Genomic DNA, 20,450 nt, shown 5'->3' on the forward strand with positions numbered 1-20,450 from the left:
GCCCTACTAACTTCTTGCAATTGAAGACAAGGATTTCAATCCTGGACTTTTTTACACTGATCTCTGTGTTTGGGTCAACCATAGGGTCTTGCGAAAATGTCTGTCCAAAGGGGTGGGGGCAGGGGTGTCTTTGTCTCAGCACAGGTGTCTTCTGGCTATTATTTACATGTATCTTATTTTACTATATTTGACTATGATATGTATGGCCAATAAAGATTAATACTACCAACCTTTGGTGTCTTGATAGCATTGGTTTTGTAAAAGATTTCATTTTTTCCTTCACAGTTTCATGTATTTGTCCTTTGACAGTCTTACGCGAAGTTTTATCACTATGTTGCGTCTATTATCTGATGCGTTTGATTGCCTCATGCGTCAAAGCAAGCAAGGGTAAGTTACTAATCTGTGGACACTGACACTGTCACAAGATTATAATTGGATTAACTTTGACAAAGTTAACAATGAATGCACCTTGCTGGACATCTTTCGAACACTATTATATGTGCAGAAATGTGGACTATCTTTCTCAAGGGGGAATTATATGAATAAAAGAAAGTCATTAATGGCAACAGTGTTTTCTGCATTGCATCTTAAAGAGGCACTCCCACTTGGTAAAATTTTTAAACACATTTTTTTAATGCCAACGGTCGATATTTGACGTGGTGACTGCGCGCGGATCGCGAGATATCGATAAAAACATGTCATTTCCCGAGCGTATTTTTCACATTCCGAAGTTTTACGATCGTTTCTGATTTTGACCCGAAATCCCCCGAAGGTTTGTTGTTGTGCTGATTGACGATATTCTAGGGAGTCTACAATAAGTTCGAACGACGCAATTAGTTTACTTTCCACTGCAAAGACTTTAGATACAGTATTTTGCCTTTACCTCAGGTAAATTTTTTAAAACTTCTCGTTAGTTTTTGTCGGTTTCATTATTCTAAATCGGTTGTATTACATTTTTAACCAATACCACATAAACATCAGCTTTTACTTGTCAGATATTAGCCGCCTCCAATGACTACATTTTGTCGTCTGCCACACAGTACGCCGCGCGCGTGTTATGCGTCTATGCATACCACACGGCGGCAGCTATGTATCAACCGAACGTAACTGTGCTAGTAGTCACCTATGCGAATTCTGGTGGAATCAGCAAAAATTGTTTTTCGTTTTTACGCCAAGTCAGTAAGACTCAGCTTTCTCCCACAGGGCATGACCGATTACCGACGCCAGTGATAGTGTGGCGTACAGCAGCGTAAGCGTAGACTCGTACTCCATAGCTTAGTTGACAACGGCCCCAGTGCCGAACGTTCAATGTTCGGAAGCTGAATTTAGGTGGGCCACCGGAATTCAAACTTTTACTTTTTTGAAGACATGTTTTTATCGATATCTCGCGATCCGCGCGCAGTCGTCACGTCAAATATCAACCGTTGGCATTAAAAAAATGTGCTTTAAAAATGTTACCAAATGGGAGTGCCACTGTAAAAGGCAATAACTGTTATTCTCTCAATTATTGAAGGGTCGTGAGAAAAATAATCCCACATTCAAATTAGCTAACATGGAATGTCTCACACTTGTTGGGAAATTTCTGTCTCACACTCACTGGAGATACAAATTTGCCAACTCATGAGAGACATACCCTCTTAGCCATGGTTGGATGTGGGATTTCATTACTCTCACACAAAGTTCCGTTGGATTCCAAGTCCAATGAGATGATTTTTGAAAGAAATGTTAAAGAAATCACCCAGCACCATACAGCTGCTGATACAACATACAAAAGGAGTTGCATATCATATGTCTTTAATAACTTTAAAGAGAATTGATAATCAGTAATTATCATTGCATTTGAATATTCAAATACTCATTAATACACTTTGCATAAATGAATATTATTAAAATATGCTTCATGCATTATTATTTCATAGATTGGTGTTTGGTTGATGTGGCTACATATAGAGCTAAAGAATATTGTTGACTTCTTCAGAGTAAAGGAGACATGCTCTAAAATCCTGCCAAACACTTCGACACACACATCATTTTATAAACATACTTTAAAAATAATTGACTGCAGCTTTTAATTGTGCAAATGACAGTGTACAGTTCATGTACGAAGCAACAGGAGCAGCAAACAAACCTTTGATCTTTACATGAAGCAGTTTTGGAGTACAATGCAGCATATTTGGACACTGGATCAAGAGACACAGAACTTTTTGCAAAAATCACTAAATTATGCAAATTAGCCCTAATTATGCATGCCACACCCAAAACGATGGACGTGCATATGTATGCCATAGTGTTATCCTTGTACCAAATTTAAAAGGAATTGGCTCAGGTATGTTTGAGATATCTGTGTGGATTGATCAAGAGACAGCGTCCAATCCATACATTGTAAGTCCCCATGGACTTTGTGGGGACTAATGACTGAAGACAGCCTTTGCCATGGATTAGGAAACAAAGCAGCAAAGTGTCATGAAACACTGAAAAAACGAGAAACAACTATTACATAGTTTATCTGGAAAGCTTTGTTTCTTTTTAGAAACAGCAAAGCTGATACTGTTAACATGAAAAATACCTGAACACCTATTAAACAGCAATAACAGCATGTCATGCATTCCCAGCACACAAACTACATCACCTCATAATATGCCGCAGTGCATCATAGGTACCACAGCTGACTGCATTTGATTGGTTGATTACCATACACACAGTCATTCACTCCATAGGAGGGACTCTGCGATTGCTATTATATTTGTATATCACAACACTTCAAATACGTACACTATAAATACACTTTGATAGTTTTGCTTCTTAGACTTAGTATTTCTTATACATGTATCCCATAGTGTGTACACGTGTTTACTGCGGTGCACCCTCTCAGCTGAATTGACATGCAATAGACTCTGTAATATTCTGAAAATTTTTTACCAGTTACTTTCATAGATCCATAAAGTTTCCACAAGTTCTAAACTGACTCAAAAGACTTTGCACGTTGAGGGCGCTCGCCTTTACTGTTGTCACTGTGTAGACTTACCCTTTGGGGTCGACAAGTTCAAGGCCCTATTCGGTTTCCCTGACTTGACAGAGGAAAATTTGCAGGAAAAGAGATGTATGAGATCCATTAGATTTGGGTTCAGAGAGATCCTCCGGTACAGATCTTGGAATATCGCTGAGTGATTATAATCCAAACTGACCTATAAACCTAAGAAATGTTCTCACTGATTTTAAAGCTGAATTTCGTCCATTGAATATTTTGTGATGTGTTTTTAGAGGATGCTGACAGGCGACTGGTTGCTGTTAATCAGTAAGTCTTCTATATTTGCTCCTAGGTCAGTCAATGTTCACTTGAAGCAAATGTACAGACAGCAGTCGGTTTGATATGACGTAGGTCTTGCATATTCGACACTTTTTACAGGAACATGTCTTCAAAATATTCATCAAACTCATCTTCCCTGATAAAAAAACATCGCGAAAAAAATTTGCTCAGCGAGGGTAATTTTCTTAAACTGGATTTCTAGGCATTTGAATATCTTTTAACATGGAATGGAATGGAATTTTTAGCATGGTATGTTTTTAAAAAAAGAAGTTAACGTCAAAGCAAATGCCTATATTCAATCACGCATGCAAGCCCTGATGAACAAGAATACTAGATTTAAATACTGTATACAAGACAGTAGGATAACTTGAAGTCATCTACATGTAAGTAAAATTCATTTCTTCAAACCCTGTCAACAAGGATCTATATACTTTTACGTTCCTACCTTGACTTTTCTTCTGTAACCTTGGCAGGACCACTCCATGCTTCACTCTCAGACACTCGGCTTACATCATGTACACCTGAAACACAGCAAACATTGCATGATGCCTTCAGTAACTGCAACAGCTCAGAGGAGCATTCTCACAGAGTTTCGACTTTGTTTGTGGTTTCCAAGACACAAAGTATCAAAAAAAAAAAAGAATTACTAGTATAAATACAGCGACAGACCAGTCAGTGGCACTGACACATTCAAACAATAATCAACTCTACTTTAAAGTAAATATGCACCTCAAAAATGCAAGTACTACTTTTCCGTGAGGTTACCTTTAAATAATCTCTTTCATAATCAAGAATAGAAATCTGGGGTCACTTTGCAATTTTTCACAGTGCAGAAGCAAATTATTTCAAATTTCATGACCTGTATGTGAAAAAAAATGGTTCCAACTGTTTGAATTAGCTGTGAGGAAAAAGTTAAATTTCAGATTTTAGCAAAGGAAAAAGACTGTGATATTAAAGTCCCCATTGTGCAATCTTCCTTCAGGATGTCATCAGACCATGCCCTCAAAAGTAAGGAGAGCTTTCACGATGGAAGTCTGAAAAATAGATATTGATCGATCTAAAAACAACTACAGGACAATGCTACACACATATAGCAGAGTTATTAATGGAACCTTGATGCCAGCTTTCTTAGTACAGTACAGAAGAGTGGGCATTGTCAGTTGCTAAGAAAAATATTCTGTATATTGAATTTTGTTCATCACATATATATTCTGGTACATAGTATGTCTGAAAGCTAAAATTGACAATGATATAAAAACATGAATATCCTTCCATACTTTTTGAAGTGCCAGCTCTGTTTGTTTCTTCATCCTCTTCTGACTCTGAATCACTGGATGAACTCTCAGAATCTGAATCACTCTCATCAGTTCGCTTTCTTTTCTTCTTCTTCTTGTGATGTTTGTGTTTGTGTTTTCTTTTGTGTTTCTTCTTGTGTTTACTGTGTCTTCGTTTACCGCTGATCTTTTCCACGGCAGAAGCTGTCGCTTTCCGCATCACCTGCTTGGTGACTTCTCTTCTCTTGTGGTGGTAGTTTAATTTGTACGAGCATTCAGGACACAATCCTACAATCAGAGAAAAATCAGTCTTAACACATTCCTGGATTAGTTGCCACTTTCCAAATATTACAAAGATTTGAATTAGAGAACAGAGAGACTGAGAAATACTGATGAAGTGTTTTTGTCTGTTTCCTTTGCTCTAATGTGTTCGTTTTATGCAAAACCATCCTGGAGGTAGGTATGTTCACCAATCACTGAAAGAAAGGAAATATTGGTACATGTACTTACTATGGCATTGGCAGCACACCGATAGGTGTATTGTCATTCACAAAATTGTTCAATAAATGCAAAACACAGTCTAAACCAACATTTTAATTAAAAGCAAGCTTTGTAAGCTTCTTCTGCCCCATCCAGCTTCAGATAACGCAACCTGTACACCAAACTAGACATAGAAAAGGGACTCTAGGCCAATGCAAAGCTGTATCAATATCCGATAGAATATTTTTCAACTCTGTACATATCCCCCTAGCGAGACCTTATCTTTATTTTTCAAAAGAGATAACCCAGACTATTTCATATGCCACCAGTATAATATTGTTACAGGACTAAAACACACCTGTAAATGATGATGTATAGCATTTTGAGAAAGACTTACTGAGTTTCACAAGAGCATTTTTCTTTTCACCATGTTCTATGTACCCAAAGTTGACCTCCCATGTCCTCAGACCCTCTCTTTCTTTACACTTCTTGTTACCGCATTCAAATTGACCTTTGCCCTCTATCACTTCTTTCTCCACCCTCCATCTCAGAGCAATCTGAAATGCAGTAGAATTGGACCAAAGACATATTACATTACCTGCAACACTGTCTCTCCACATTTGTGTGGAGAGACTGTGCTTGCAACTAGCTTTAGCTGCTCGTTGTAAACTTAAACACTTTGATATCTTTAAGGTCAACAAAAGCGCTGCAATATGAAAACAATCTCATAAGGGACATTATCATATTCATCACATTTGTTGTAAACACTTTGAAACAATTAGCACAACGTAACCGCTCAGAAAATCTGAAAGCTGTATAATTTTACACATAATTACAATCAAAACATATTCAATACGTCTAAGGTCGTGCTGCAGCTATAAAAATATCTTCCAAAATATAAAGTCATCTATTGCAACCTTGTTGAATTAAAAGAAACTTCTGAGAAATTTTTTTGTCAGACAAAATGGCGTAATTTTGCTTTTTAGAGAACAAAATTTATCATCACAGTCCCCGAGGAATTAAAGTCGAGTACCTAATGTGTACTCAATGTGTAGCTATTTATGGAAAGTACATACTGTATTTCAAAATGGCAATATAAGTAATAGGTGTACAAATGGCCAGGGATGCAATGGATGTACAATTGGATTATTTGACAAACCAACATGGTACTAGACAACGTCTATGTGTATACCTTGTTTTCTTTGTATCTGCTGAGATCTGATATTGTGTACTCCTTGAACAGTTTGTCCCAGTATTTCTTAGAAAGGTTCTTGGCCCACGTGTCGGTATCATCATCCTCATTCCATAGGAATTTATGATGTTCCCTGATGACATCCAGATCTGTCTTGTCATTTGCACTAAAAATACATGAAGATCATTTCATACAAATTGATTGATTGATTGAACAGAAAGAGAAATGAGAATTTGATGAAAAAAAAATGTTCACTATAGTTTTGGGTTGATGTCTATAGGGTCATTGCTGAATGGTATATCACTAGTTATGGCTTTTCAAGATTAATGCAATAAAAGCCATAAGTAAGAATTGATGCAAAAGATTTTGTAATCCACTTCCCCTGGAAGGGTTTACCCACGCCGTTAAAAATATTGGACTAGTAAGAAAGTTGTGAAAGGGTTGAACAGTACATTTATTCTCACACTTGTAGTTGAACACTAACTTTTAGACACTGAGAGGGTGTGACAGAAGAGAAAATTCATAAACAAATGAAACAAAAAACCCACCAAAAGACAAATGCACAGACAAATATGTGTACACACACATATACACACACACACACACACACACACACACACACACACAAACACAAATATGGTTTGAATCATTTCCAAATGTACTTACGTAGATCGTTTAAAGTCATCAAGGGAACCACCATAGTACAGCAGATAATTATTCACAAACTGTTTGTGACGGGCATACTCACAAAAGTCAAGGAAAACGACCTGTTCTTCGACCTGAAAATATTTTTCATCCTCTGGCAGTCATGACTATATGTAAGCAAGGCTGTAACTGTTTCTTAACATGGAAATACATGACACATTTTGATGTACGATTATACATTTTTTCTACATGTGGGTATAATTCACAATGTCAAACAGATAAAGGCTTTTAACCTCACCCTGTAGGTTGATTCAGACAGTCAAATAAAGGATACAGCATCAAGTGAGAGATAATGAAACCTTTGATTTCTTCCTTCTTGTCTGCGAGTAAAGAAATCATGTTAGTTTACAATTTTATTTTCAAAAATAGGCATTCTTGGTGGGATTCCAGCTTGTACTCAACTCAGTGGTTGAGTCTAATGTTGACATTGTGGTGTCCACTAGCTGTCATATGTTTGACAAATAAACGACATACATGTATGGTAAAAAGTGAAATTTGAACATTTTACTCTGAGGAGTTCACCCCAACTTTACATACAAGTAGCTGTATTCTTTACTATAATTGAGCATTGTTGGAGTTACACAACATACTCCGGTCTTATCATGTTTATGGAGCAGCTAGAACAAGTCAGCTTGGCACTTATTTTGACTGGGTGATATAAAGGTAAAGCATATGTGTGGAGAGCAGTGTACCCTCTTGGCTAGTATGACATGCCACAACGCAAACAAAGTGCCCGTGATGCAAGCAAATTTCTTTTATTTACATGTAAAAGATATAGGGCTGACACAAAGAATTTTCTACAATTCCTCAAACTGACGCAAATTTTTCAGGAAAAACATTTGCTAGAGGGCAAACTGGTGGAGAGACTGGTTAAAAATAGGTCTTATGTCCCACATGGTACAAACAAGCCTTTCATTCTTAGTTACTACTTTAGATTTTTTCATCAGAGACTTAACAGACAATAATTTGTTACAGCCACTACAGGCTGCTGAATTTAGACTTCTCATAATATGATTAGCAACTGCTGAATAACACCGCCTTAGTTTTATTCCTAGTCAGATGATATGAGTATCATCACGTCATAACTGGGGTGTAGAATGAATGAACTTTGATGGGGTACCTGTCATATTCCTTGGCGAGCTCATGCTTTGATGGAACTCCACTTGTTGAAGACTTGCTTGGTTTAGTTGCTAGGTCATGTCTTGATCTGCAGTTTGGAAAATAAAACAAATGTATACATAAAAACAGTCCATCATTGACATTCATTGAAAGTTGTCAAAACCTTGATCATGAGAGTGGAAGTTTCCATAAAAGTAGCATAAATGTGGTTGTTGTACAAACAAAATTCAAGTTTTGTTCTCTGAATTCACAGAAAAATTGTTCTTGCTGCTGTAGAAAACGATAATGGTGATGACGCTTAATATGATAGTTATTATACTGCATGCCATAGATGAAGATCGATACCTCTGTGTAATTCAAGTGCCTGATGAGAAAACTTGTTTTTTGTTTCTGGATTTTTGCATGATAGTGATTCTTTTCTGTGACTTGTAAAGCCTGATTGTGCATGCATACAGAGCAAGTTGTGCACAATGCTATAATATGTAATTACATGTACATTTAAATGTTTGGATGACATGCATATAAATCTTAATCCGGATCCAGATTTACAAACATAACTGTAATTTTATTTTGTTGAAACTTTGGATGACATGCATATAAATCTTAATCCGGATCCAGATTTACAAACATAACTGTAATTTTATTTTGTTGAAACTTCAAGCTATTTAATACCTAGTACACACTTGCACACTTACTCTTTCTTTTTCTCAGCGTCACCATCATATTCAAATTCTGATCCATAATCACCTCCGAGAAATGCCTAGGAATATTGAGAGATAGAAAAAAAAGTCGTTTCCACGAGGCATAAGTAACCAAAGCCTTACTTTCTGATAGCACAGACAGCATGATGGACGTACCATACCACAACCTTAATGGTATGACACTGAGGAAACAGAGACAAGACGGTACCCAATCACTGGATACTTCTTCCCATTGCCCCAATGCCAATGGACTGTGCTGTGCTGTGTGAATGTTTGGAATTTATTGACTGCCAGAAAATGTGGAAACATCTTCATCGGTGAATGCCTTCAAAAACGCTATTGATTTTTACTTTGCAGCAAGATGAATCCTGGAAGAATTTGCAGTCACTGTCCTGTTTGAAATGTACTGACATGAAACCACGGTCCCTCCACAAGGAGGAGGAGGGACCGTGATGAAACCGACTGAAATGCATGATTCACTGATCAGCTGTTCAAATCGAAGGACTTGCTACTCTCTGCACATCTCAATATTAAACTCCTCCGTACCTCGAGATCCTTTTACAAATATTAAATATTGTCTAAAATGTTTAAATTTTGAGAAAACGTCGACGAAATCTCAAGCATTTGGGAGTTTTTAGGCTCTTACCCGTGCCAAGTCGAGCTCTTCAGCCATGTTTACTTTTCTCCACTTTTCTCTCTTTGGACGATGGGGGCGCGATTATTTACAAAATGGCTGCGCCCAGGATATGTGTGCCCGGTAAGTTTACCCGGCCAGTTGCATGCGGTGGTTTCTGGCGTCTGCTTCTGGTTTTGTCTTCAAAGAGTGTTCTGAGGTCATTACAAGGAATAGGGATTCAACTCTAGTGGTAAAAAATTAAGGTTATTTTTTAACGATAAGAATACATGATGCGTTCAAATTACCATACAACTGCCATTTCAATGTGCTTTCCTTCATTTTCATTGCTGGGGGGGGGGGGGGGGGGGGGGAGATGGAACACTTTCAATCAAAATTAGGAATTAGGGGAAATGTTTTTGCCAATATTTTTCAATGATTTTGTTTTGGCACAACTCTCCCAACTATGAGACTCACACTCCTGGTTATCCCACAACAGGAGAAAGACTCGGTAGTTTAGACCAGTATGAAGCCAGCAGTGGAACCTACACTAGACATGGAGATGTCTATTCATCATTAGCTGGATATGTTTCTGTGACAAAGCAATCCAATGGGAAGGTGAGAGAAATATCAGATCTACCTGTATGCCTTAATGATTGACAAGTGAATTCTACTATGGACTAGAATTCATTTATCAGCAGTACCATTGCTAGCTGCAAAATTGTAGCTCTACGGTGAGGCGGTCAGTGAGTTTTGGTTTTTGCGACATCGCTCACCAGTAGAGCTACAATGCCGAAGGCCCTGTAGCATACAAAATAAGCGCGCCACACATGGTGCGGCATTTTCATGTAAAATCCCACATATTTACTGCATTTGGTCGTACCGATTTATCACTACTGAAGACTAAACACTATACTAAACTAACCTTGTCGTTTATGGGGTTTGGTATTAGCACAGACACGACGATCGCGTTCCATAAACATTGAGCGTGTTTCTGGGAGCCACCATTACCGGAAGTTGGTAATGGCAGCTCCAAGAAATGTTTTTGGAACGCGATCGACGTATTTGAACAAATACCAAACCCCATACACGACAAGGTTAGTGTAGTACAGTGTTTAATCTTCAGTAGTGATAAATCAGTATGACCAAATGCAGTAAATATATGGGATTTTACATCAAAATGCCATGCCATGTGCAGCGTGCTTATTTTGTATGCTTCAGGGCCTTCGGCATTGTAGTTTACTGGTGAGCGATGTCGCAAAAACCAAAACTCACCGACCGCCTCACCGTAGAGCTACAATTTTGCAGCATATACCATTGCATATTGTACAGCAAGACAGAAGATTAGTGTATACAAAGAATTTTGTTTAAAATTTTAGTAAGCTAGGGAGTTCACTCATACCGACACTATTGCTTAGAGCCCCCCTAAGAAGATCCCTTTTAGTTCGCAACCAAAGATGTGTCCACTAATCTTCAGTCGTCCCTATTGTACATAATGCACTGTGTTTGGAAGGCTAGAGACGATGAAGAATACCAGTATGTGACTCTTTATAGAACGACACTTCTCCTGTGTACTGGAATTAACCAATATCATAGGATGAGTCAGCATGGCAGCCTTTCTATTCACCTATTACAACTCTCACCAGTCTCCACTTGAGACAGGTTGAGTCATAGTATTACAGTAATGACAATTTTGTACCCTTACACTCACCAAAACATGTCTTGTTTCAAACACTGTCGGACTCTGGAAACTCTACAACTTGAAAGAGAATGATATATTGAATGATATTATACTATGACTGTAGTGAGTATAAACACTGTAAAAAAAACTTTTATTCCATTTGAAATTTTGCAGACAATTTTTTATGCTCAAAGTCAACAATTTTCAGTCACTTTATAGTTTTGTTTCTTGCCAGAGCCTATAGACCTGGCTTATATGCCATTTTCATAATTATGACATATACCACAGTCCCTCCACCCACATGGGTAGAGGGACTGTGCATATACCGGTACCAACAAAATGTGATATTTTATTATTTGTGTGCCATGATTTGTTGACACCAGTTACCACTTCTTGAAGTACTGAAAGAGGAACAGCAAATAGTGATACCAGAAGTAGGATCAATAGTCACAGTCAAGGTAAATTTCAACTTAACCTCGTCTTTTGTGTAAACTTTTTGTGTAAATCATGAGTTCTTTACAGCAACTGTTGTTCAAAGCAATCAAATCTATTTAATTTTGGAAGTTTCTCCGGGAATTGGTAACTTCATGAAACTCTCTTTTGATTGGCGTTATAATTAATCACTGTAGCTTATATTATGTTTTCGCTGCTCATGAGCAAAGACCAAACATGAAAAGATTTTGTTTCTCAAGTATGTCAATATATTCTAGTTGCATCAGCCTTTTTTAGACCTTTTTTTACAGTTGTCCTCACCATGTTCATGGCAGAAAATAATAACTGTAAGTGAAAGATCATTTGTATAAACAGTGAACTCATCGTCATTCACAAGGCTGTATGTATATAGTCATGTTTTAGTTATGTTCATTTGGTCTGTTGGATCGTATGTGCTGAAAAAAACAAAAAGTAGAACAAAACAAAACATCATCATGGTATCGTTTATGTAGAAGACCTAGGATGACAGCATACCCATGATAGTAGCAACTGAGCAACACAGCGCCCCCATTGGTCATGAAATGTGTACTTTTGTTTCTCTGTATGAAAGATGAACACTTGATCGTATTATTTCCAGATAACCAATGTAAGTACAAGATTCTGCAAGTGTATCATATTGTGTGTAGCAGACATGCCACTCAAAGAAAATTTCAGAGGGATGATCCGGAAGGAAGACGTTCGGGCAACGGAAAAAGACAGAGTAGAAATGTACAAGAGTTTCCGACCTGGAGATATTGTAATAGCCAAAGTCGTATCCTTGAATTGAAATCTCTGAATTATCATTTTTGGTGGTAGTTTTACATGGAAGTTTTGTCTTCTCTGTAAAGGTGTTCATGTTTTTACCAGACATGTAGATTACTTCCCTGTGTACTGTAAAATGATGTCAGTGACTTGTTTCCTTGACAACTGATGCAGCTGTCTTTGGGCGATGCCCAGTCTTATCTCTTAACAACAGCAGAGAATGAACTGGGTGTAGTGTTGGCGCAGAGTGAAGCTGGTGAGTTTATCTTTCAACCTCCAGCCTTTCATCACCGTGATTTGATCCAAAGCCATTGTTGTCAATTGTGATTGTGTATCTTTTCACGGGGAACTTGGCTGAACAGGTTGAAAGTTATCAGAACCTGTGAACAATCATGGCTACAGTACACAACACAGCTGAGAAAACAAAAAACCAAGTCAAAAGAATTTTATGAAAGTATGAGTGTGATGTGATGGGGAAATTCTGTACATCATGCAGGAGTATGTCACCTCCTTTCTAAAAAATAAACAAATTTATCAGTGTGTGATTTTTAGGATAGATCTGAATTTCCAAGTAAGAAAGATACAAGGTGATTGAAACTAATGCCAAACTTCAAAGCAGCATGTACTTACTGATGATTGGTGCTTGGATGATGTAATACAAGGTTTTTTTGCTATATTGCATTTAGAGAATAAAATTCAGAATATCAAGGATTCAATGTCACTGAATCCTTGATATTCTAACTTTTTTTCTGTCAATCCAATACAGACAAAAACCTTGTATCAGAAATACCAATCATCAGTAAATTTGATGTCAAATATGAGTATCTTCAGACACTAGCAAAATATAAATGTTTACTCTAATTTGTTGCAGGAGTCAACATGATCCCAATTAGTTGGTGTGAGATGCAGTGTCCTAAAACACACATCAAAGAATTCAGAAAAGTCGCCAAAGTACAGCCACAACACATCTTGGCAAGCTAGCAGTTCATTATTTGAAAAATATCATTTCTTTCATATTTTAGTTTTTAAAACTGTACATTGTTTCTTTCAATAAACTTCTATAAAATATGCCAGTCTGTTTTTCAAAGTTGATACTTAATATGATTCTCAAAATACCATGAGGAAGTCTTTCACCTTTTAATTTTCATTTCTCCACACTGGCCAAAGGATTCGCTCGGAAAGAGTATATAAAAATTGTTAATCTATCGAAGAAGGTGCACAGTTTGACTGCATAGACTGAGTGCAGAGTTTTTTCTGTTCTTTATTTCATAAAGTGAATGTGTGAAATGTATAAAGGTTAAACAATGCAACTGTTTCAACATGTCATAAAAAATTTAAGAAGTTTGTTTATTTACAAAACATGGATATGAAAACTGCCTATCAAAAAAATATGTACAGAGAAATTGGCAAAAATATCAAAATGATTCATTTTTATTGGGACAGTAAATAATATGTGATATGTCAGTCTCTTTATGCCTGAGATTTCAAAGTCATCATAAAAAACAAGACAATCTCTTTGATGAATATATTTGTGAACTTGTAACATAAACTTGGCAAATGTTATCTTCACAGGGGACAGATTCAATTGAATTTTGCACATGTTGCTCCTCATTAATCTCCTGAAAACACTGTAGTTCAGTTTACCCAAAGATCTGGTGATTGCACTGGTAAATGAAAAGCATGGAACAAGTGAAGTTCATTTTGCCTGCAACAAACTTTGGCTAAAAAGCTACAACACAGTTGTTGTCTAGTGAGGAAGCACAGGTGGTTTGATAGGTTTTTAGCTCATATTTGGTATATGTATAAATACCAAAAAGAGCTTATATGGTGAGTCGGTGGCGTCTGTATGTCTGTCTGTATGTTAGTATGTGCGGATGTATGTTTAATAATGAATTTTGTGACAAAACTGTGTACTTGGGCCAGTCTTAACATCAACACAAGTGCCAAAAACTGCAGCGAGGAATTACAAGCAGGACGTGAAAATGACTTGTGTGGAACATTTCTGAATATAAAGTGGAAAGGTGTAAAATGGAAATGTTTGATATATCATAAAAGTGGCATTTCTATAACAGGATAACAACTCTTCCAGAAACTTTCACTTCATTAAGATAATATTGACATCTGCCAATCTACAATCCAAACTCTCAATTTACTTATCAATCTCAGAACTGATTGAGTATCTTGATATACTGAAAGATAAGTGTTGTACTTTGAAACTTTGCTTCAGAACCAGTGGATGGTCTGAATCTGAAAACTCCAAAAATACTGCACAGACACAAAACTAACATATTCTTCTGTACGCATGAATAGAAGTATTTGGTTTTCAATACAGCTGCATGAATGCCATTTTTGCTGACACGTGCCGTTTTACGATTGTTCTTCCCTATTTTATTGAATCTTGCAAGTTGCATACAACTGAACTGAGAGAAGTCAATCAAGGACAGCCCATACCATTTGGTACCTGAAGTGCCATACAAACTTTCTTTGTGAAAGGAAATACTTCAGATCAACAGTTGTTCAGAATATTGTGAAAGTGACTCTGATGAAATTGAAATGAGCAAGGAATCGTGATGGATGAATTTTTCTGATTGTAAAAAGGTTACCACTTTTAGCCATACCATTTTGAAATCATTTTGATCTATATTCCAACATTCATCTCACAATCTTTCTTCATTCTCCTTTTATTTATTACATAAAAACAATGCTTGTCATTTTAAACACTTTTGAATCTTCTATCTCATTATTAAAAGACGTTTATTTTCTTTATTCTATTTTTTCGCTGTGCTTTCTACCCTCTCAGTACTGCCACTCAATACTCTTTCTTTATAATTCTAGTAAAAAAGTGTAATATATTCTGTCACTAGCTAAATTTTATATCTAGATAAAAAAAGCAGCTTTACGTGTTGACTTATTTGATATTCCCTACTTCAAAAGAAAATCTGCTTGCCCCTCATCAAAACCGTCACATTTGTTGATGAAATTCTGGAATTCTTTCTTTAGGTCATCGTATTTTTCTCTCATATGCTGCTTGTCCTCTCCCAGCTTGGAAATAACTCTCAGTGCCTGCTGGTGATTATCATAATGAGTCCTGATTTGTTGTTCAAGGTGGGTCACATGATTTGCATGTTCACCTTTGACCCTGGCAAGCTCATCGGCGGCCACTTTCCTTTCCCTCCTAATGGCTTCTGCAACAGCGAGTTCTTTTTCTCTAACTAACTTGGCTTTCAATTCTGCCAGCACTTGTTTTTTGTCAGTTGCAGCCGCTTCTGCAGTTTCCTTTTCCTTCTGTGCTACTTGCCTGTTGGAAAGGTATAGTGAAAAAAATTCAGAAACGGTAGCAAAAGTGTTCATCTTTATGTGTATGTGAAATATGTTGAGGCTTCTACTCATAACTTTTGATGTCTTACCAATATTTTAGTCTGTAAAAGATATTTTCTTGTTCTAAAACCAATATCATCTCAAAATCTGCAGTGTTCAAATTATCTGACTGTGTGTATGTCATGTCCAGTGTCATTGTCAGCAACTGAACTTTATTCTGGAGCAAAATTTGTCGACAAAGCTATGTCTCAAAATAATTTCAGGATAAAAATAAGAAAACTAAAATTTTTTATGCGACAAAGAAATTCAAATTGAAAGTGACAGGTTTTCTCCCGTTCAATCAGTTTGTGTACACTTCATTGGATACTTTTTCAATAAATGTATTTGATCTCAAACCATTGTTTGAAGACTTGCAAATCCTTGACTGGCCACTTGATGTACGGGTCTTTACATCATTGTAAAAGAAGCAACGGAGATGAACCCAAAAACCCTTAGATACGTGTATTTGCTAGCACATTATTTGATAATTTATTGCCAGTTCACTGGCTGCAGGTTATAACCATTTAATTTTTTAAGTCGTGATCTTTCATCAAATGGCTGCCAACCAACTTCTTTTACATGTACTTTGCTCACTTTGGAAGGATCGGCCAGATGAGTGGCTCTTCCAGATGGCTATGGCAGCATAACATAGCTATAACAAAAATACAGCATAACATAGCTATAACAAAATACAGCATAACATAGCTATAACAAAAATAAAAAGTCATTCCATTGGAGAAAATCTAATGACCTTCCTGTAATATATATTTCCCCCTGAGTATAAAAAGCAATTCCAATGACAAGCAATCAACAACTTCAACACAAATGGTGGATCAGCAGCTTGACAGGAAGCATGTTATGTTTTGCATCACTGCAAGACATTTTAAAACAACAAACATACTGCCTTTCAAATTAATCATTTTAATGTCATGCTTGTCACAATACAGGGCAGTCAACAAACTGGTAACATGAAGATTTAAAGACATCTGCAGGTGGGAGTGATCAATAGTTCACAGCAAGACATAACAAAGTTTTCGTCCACAGTGTGACGATTCTTTGATCAAATTGTCTGGCCTCAGGTAATTTTGTCTCGAGAATTACAAAAGCTGAATAGCAATCATTCTTTCTCTCTATACCTTGCAATTTTGCTGCCTGCAGTTAAACCATATTCTTTCAAGAACTTTTGTCTCTGTCAACAGTGGTCTACAATAATGAATTGGATCTTAATCTAGGACAATTGCATATGAATAAATAATCCTTGAACTGAGTGAGTTGAGAACATTATAGTTGCTATAACTACCATACATCATGAATTTTGTTAACACTTGCTGGAATTATACATTTAATGGAAGCATCAAAGCAGCATTGAAACTGTTCTATGTTTTGTTCCGCACAATTTAGATGATACAGTAAATCTTAAGAACCAGAAAACAGTTGATGAATTCTATTCTCTTTGTGCTGCTTTTGTAAATTTGTGCAATAAAGTAATCTTGTAACTTTGATAGTACCAGCCACTGCAAGGACAGTAGAGTTTCTTTCATTTTGCATCAACATTTCAAAGCCAATATTGACGATTTCTCCTCATATCCTGCCCCATGTCCTGTTCACTCAAGATTTCATGTCCTGTTGACTCAAGATTTCAATCTGATTGAACAAGTATGTGCCTTGAATAATCACTCTGAACAATTCATTGATTAAACTTTGATATCAAAGATAACTGAACATGTTTGATAATCTTGCTGGAGTCATGCACAAGATAGGGCACCCCAGCTAGGAGGGCCAAAGATTACACTTTTAATCCCCTAGAATCTACCATTGCAAACGTAGGTATATGTTTATTCAATGATAATTTTCAACTCAAGCACCTATGTAGGATCACTTACTTTGCCACTTTCTCAGCCATATCCTTTGCAATTTTTATTTCTTCCTCTCGTGCTTCAGCCACTGCCTTTGTCTTGGCTATTTCTCCTTCTTTTCTTGTCTTAGTAACTGCATCATGGAGTCTCTTTTCACCAGCTTCTCTCTCGGCTTTCACCTGTTCTATCGTTTCTCTCTGCAACTCCCCTTCAACTCTCAGAATTTCTTCCTGTATTGATAGACGTGAACACAAATTGCAGAGAAATAAATAGTAATAAGGAATATATCATGTCATCATAATAAGGAATATATCCTATGGTCATCCAGTAAAAATATCAAAATTAGTACGCTCACCATTGGTATATTCACCGTCTTGATAGATCACAAAGGTAAAATGACATTGTAATTGACATTGTTTTGGGGAGGACTATAAATTTTGAAATTAACATACAGCATCCATACTCTATCTCAAGAACATAAACTCTTCAACCTAAAATGTTAGCTGCAAAACCAAAGTTGATTCCAGGCTTTCCTCTTTTGATAGTATGTACCCTTTTAAAATCACTCTGAAAATTGTTTTACTAAATTATCAATTCTAAAAAACTTTTTAAATTTTCTGATAGAACTACATTGTATTTGAGATGTGTTGCAAGAAAAACTTCAAACCAAATACATTATATTGTGAGGAAAGAATTAACCAACTAATAAATGTACGTAGTGAACTTGCATCCCAAAGTAAGCCTCACCTAATCAGGTCTGTGAATCTTATATTTGATGAATGCATATCAATTAAAACTAACAGTACAACTTACAAGCAAACATGTTTTACTGTCCGGTCAGCTACACGTGTAGTATTCCTTACCTTAATTTCTTTTTCATGGGCTTTCTGCAAAGCTTTTATGGCTTTCTCCTTTTCAACTAATGCGTGCTGTCTACACTTCTCAAGGGCTTCCTCTTTGATTGTTTCAGCTTCTTTCCAGACTTCTTGTTTTGCCGCCTCCACAGCATTTTCCCTGTCTTTGTCGAATTGCTTCTCTACATCTTTCTGTATGACATCACCAATATCTAACGACCATAAAAGAAAGCAGACATTTTACAAAATTGCTGTGAAATGTATGATGCTATTACTGGTTGCACAAGGAAGTTTTAACTAAAAGTAAATATTTCAAAATTATTATAATAATTACTCTGTTTGTATCCTTTCTCTAAATCGTCACCAGTTTGTTGTTTTAACCAGAAGAGATATTATCATATCATTCATAAACAGACATGAAAAGTTTGGAGAAGAATGTCCATTAACACAAATGCATAATCAAAGTCCTGCATTTTTGCTCTACAAAGTTCACTGAGTATTTAAATTAAAATATTTTTGTCCTGTAATTTACTATGAACTGAAAGCAATTTTTCAAATTCTTGGCTGGCTTGACAGAGATTCATCGTGTGGGACAACTAGTTCCATGTGTTACTACAGTCCCTAGTTGGAAACACAGGTATAACTTAAGTCAATGATTGAACTGATAGTGTCAAATTACCATGGCAACAGTGTCACCATACTAAACTTTATTTGAAATCAATTATCACAAGGGGTGTTTATTAGATTGTGTTGGGAACACCCTTTTAATAATAAACAGAACCATGGACATAGTAATAATACATGAAACTATTGTTATAGACGTACAATAGGAATGTATCGATATTTATATTGTCATTAATAGACTTGCTTCTCTCCTTCAACGGTATGTGACAACGTATGAAGGTCCCCCTGTAACGCTGACTGGTTCACTGAAATGCAATGTATTTGTCAGGGATAATTTTACGTTGAATTGTTACCGCAACGAAAACAGGGGTCTAGAATTACCTTAGGCATAGGTTAGACTAGCAACAGTTGATGTATTTGTTTTCGCAAAATTAGAACTTCCCATGTGGAAACCAATGCTGGGATGATGTCTAACTTACCTACAATAGTTCTGTGCGTGTAGGCTTGCACCTGGACGGGTTTGCTATCTTCGTATCGGAGTGGCATTCCATCATACCGCGGAGAAAGTGCGCGGTCTCTTTCTTGCTCCCGCGGCATCCTATTTCAGTATTTGGCAATATCTACCCGAATAACAAGACTGTACTTCAGTCCCCCTTACTGTAAACGGTAGCACTGTGCTGGAGCCTTTCCAGTGTAGTTCTGTTCACGCCGGGTTCCAAGTCGTCCGTTCAGAATGCAAACAATTTATTTTCAGCTGATACCGTGATGTAAAAAATATGGCTATTCGGGGCGGTTTCCTTCCACTGGAATGCTACTGTAATAGCAGATCGCAGGAAGCTGATTACACACGTATGTATACGGCCATTGATTTTAGTGTATATTTTCACACGGCGAAGCAGGTGCCTAACAGCACAGGAGGAATGCCTTGCATGTATTAGAAAATAGTTCACCGGGGCTGGGTATTTCTGTATCTTCGGTACGATATTTCCCGACAAAATGAAACCTCTGTCATTTATATTTATAAATTGTATTACTCACATATTTCAAAACAGTTTCTTGTAGAATTAACGTGAAATTTTGAGGATGCCTGCGGTTACTGCGGAATGATTTTTCAAGAATTGTCTACTGTGATTCGATCTAGTTACTAAGCAACGGCCGTAGCTGGCGCTCTAATGTTTCATGCAGTTCCAACAGGTGGTTCAGTTCATATACACACTATCTAACATTCGGAAATGCGTTGGTGACTTATAGTTTGAAATGGCTTAATCTGCACGTATTGTAAAATTTTAAATGTGGACATTTAAACTCGGAAAATTGTGTCTGCATCAGAGCATGTAACCTGCCAGTATATTAATTCATTAAACTTTTCAAATTGTTCTCCATCATAATACTGTACACCAAGAAAACTAAATTTATTCGTCTTATAATCATTGGGAGAATAAAATTTTTGTCAA

General features: G+C 36.7%; 3 protein-coding genes across 4 annotated transcripts; 1 reads left to right on the top strand and 2 right to left on the bottom strand.

The window, feature by feature from the left end:
• Window positions 1-1,777: 1,777 nt before the first annotated feature.
• Window positions 1,778-9,546, bottom strand: LOC139120357 (protein FRA10AC1 homolog). Its single transcript, XM_070684697.1, has 10 exons — window positions 9,425-9,546; window positions 8,773-8,837; window positions 8,079-8,165; window positions 7,233-7,278; window positions 6,920-6,996; window positions 6,254-6,419; window positions 5,459-5,618; window positions 4,585-4,869; window positions 3,753-3,828; window positions 1,778-3,443 (listed from the first exon to the last, which is right to left on the bottom strand). Exons 1-10 carry the CDS (start codon window positions 9,449-9,451, stop codon window positions 3,401-3,403), a joined length of 1,032 nt encoding a protein of 343 aa, XP_070540798.1. The 5' UTR covers window positions 9,452-9,546; the 3' UTR covers window positions 1,778-3,400.
• On the top strand, window positions 9,426-13,373 carry LOC139120359 (exosome complex component CSL4-like). Of its 2 annotated transcripts, XM_070684699.1 has the most exons (6): window positions 9,426-9,535; window positions 9,891-10,009; window positions 11,456-11,530; window positions 12,142-12,315; window positions 12,480-12,561; window positions 13,177-13,373. In XM_070684699.1, exons 1-6 carry the CDS (start codon window positions 9,508-9,510, stop codon window positions 13,284-13,286), a joined length of 588 nt encoding a protein of 195 aa, XP_070540800.1. In that variant the 5' UTR covers window positions 9,426-9,507; the 3' UTR covers window positions 13,287-13,373. The 2 variants fall into 2 exon arrangements, with proteins under 2 accessions (XP_070540800.1, XP_070540801.1); XM_070684700.1 differs by lacking the exon at window positions 11,456-11,530.
• A 169-nt stretch (window positions 13,374-13,542) lies between these two features.
• LOC139120358 (uncharacterized protein C6orf163 homolog) lies at window positions 13,543-20,125 on the bottom strand. The gene is made up of 4 exons (XM_070684698.1): window positions 19,476-20,125; window positions 18,382-18,584; window positions 17,546-17,748; window positions 13,543-15,603 (listed from the first exon to the last, which is right to left on the bottom strand). The coding sequence occupies exons 1-4, from the start codon at window positions 19,591-19,593 to the stop codon at window positions 15,228-15,230; spliced, it is 900 nt and encodes a 299-aa protein (XP_070540799.1). The 5' UTR covers window positions 19,594-20,125; the 3' UTR covers window positions 13,543-15,227.
• Between the last annotated feature and the right edge of the window lie 325 nt (window positions 20,126-20,450).

This window comes from Ptychodera flava, chromosome 20 (genome assembly GCF_041260155.1).
Source record: "Ptychodera flava strain L36383 chromosome 20, AS_Pfla_20210202, whole genome shotgun sequence".
Classification (NCBI taxonomy): Eukaryota; Metazoa; Hemichordata; class Enteropneusta; family Ptychoderidae; genus Ptychodera; species Ptychodera flava.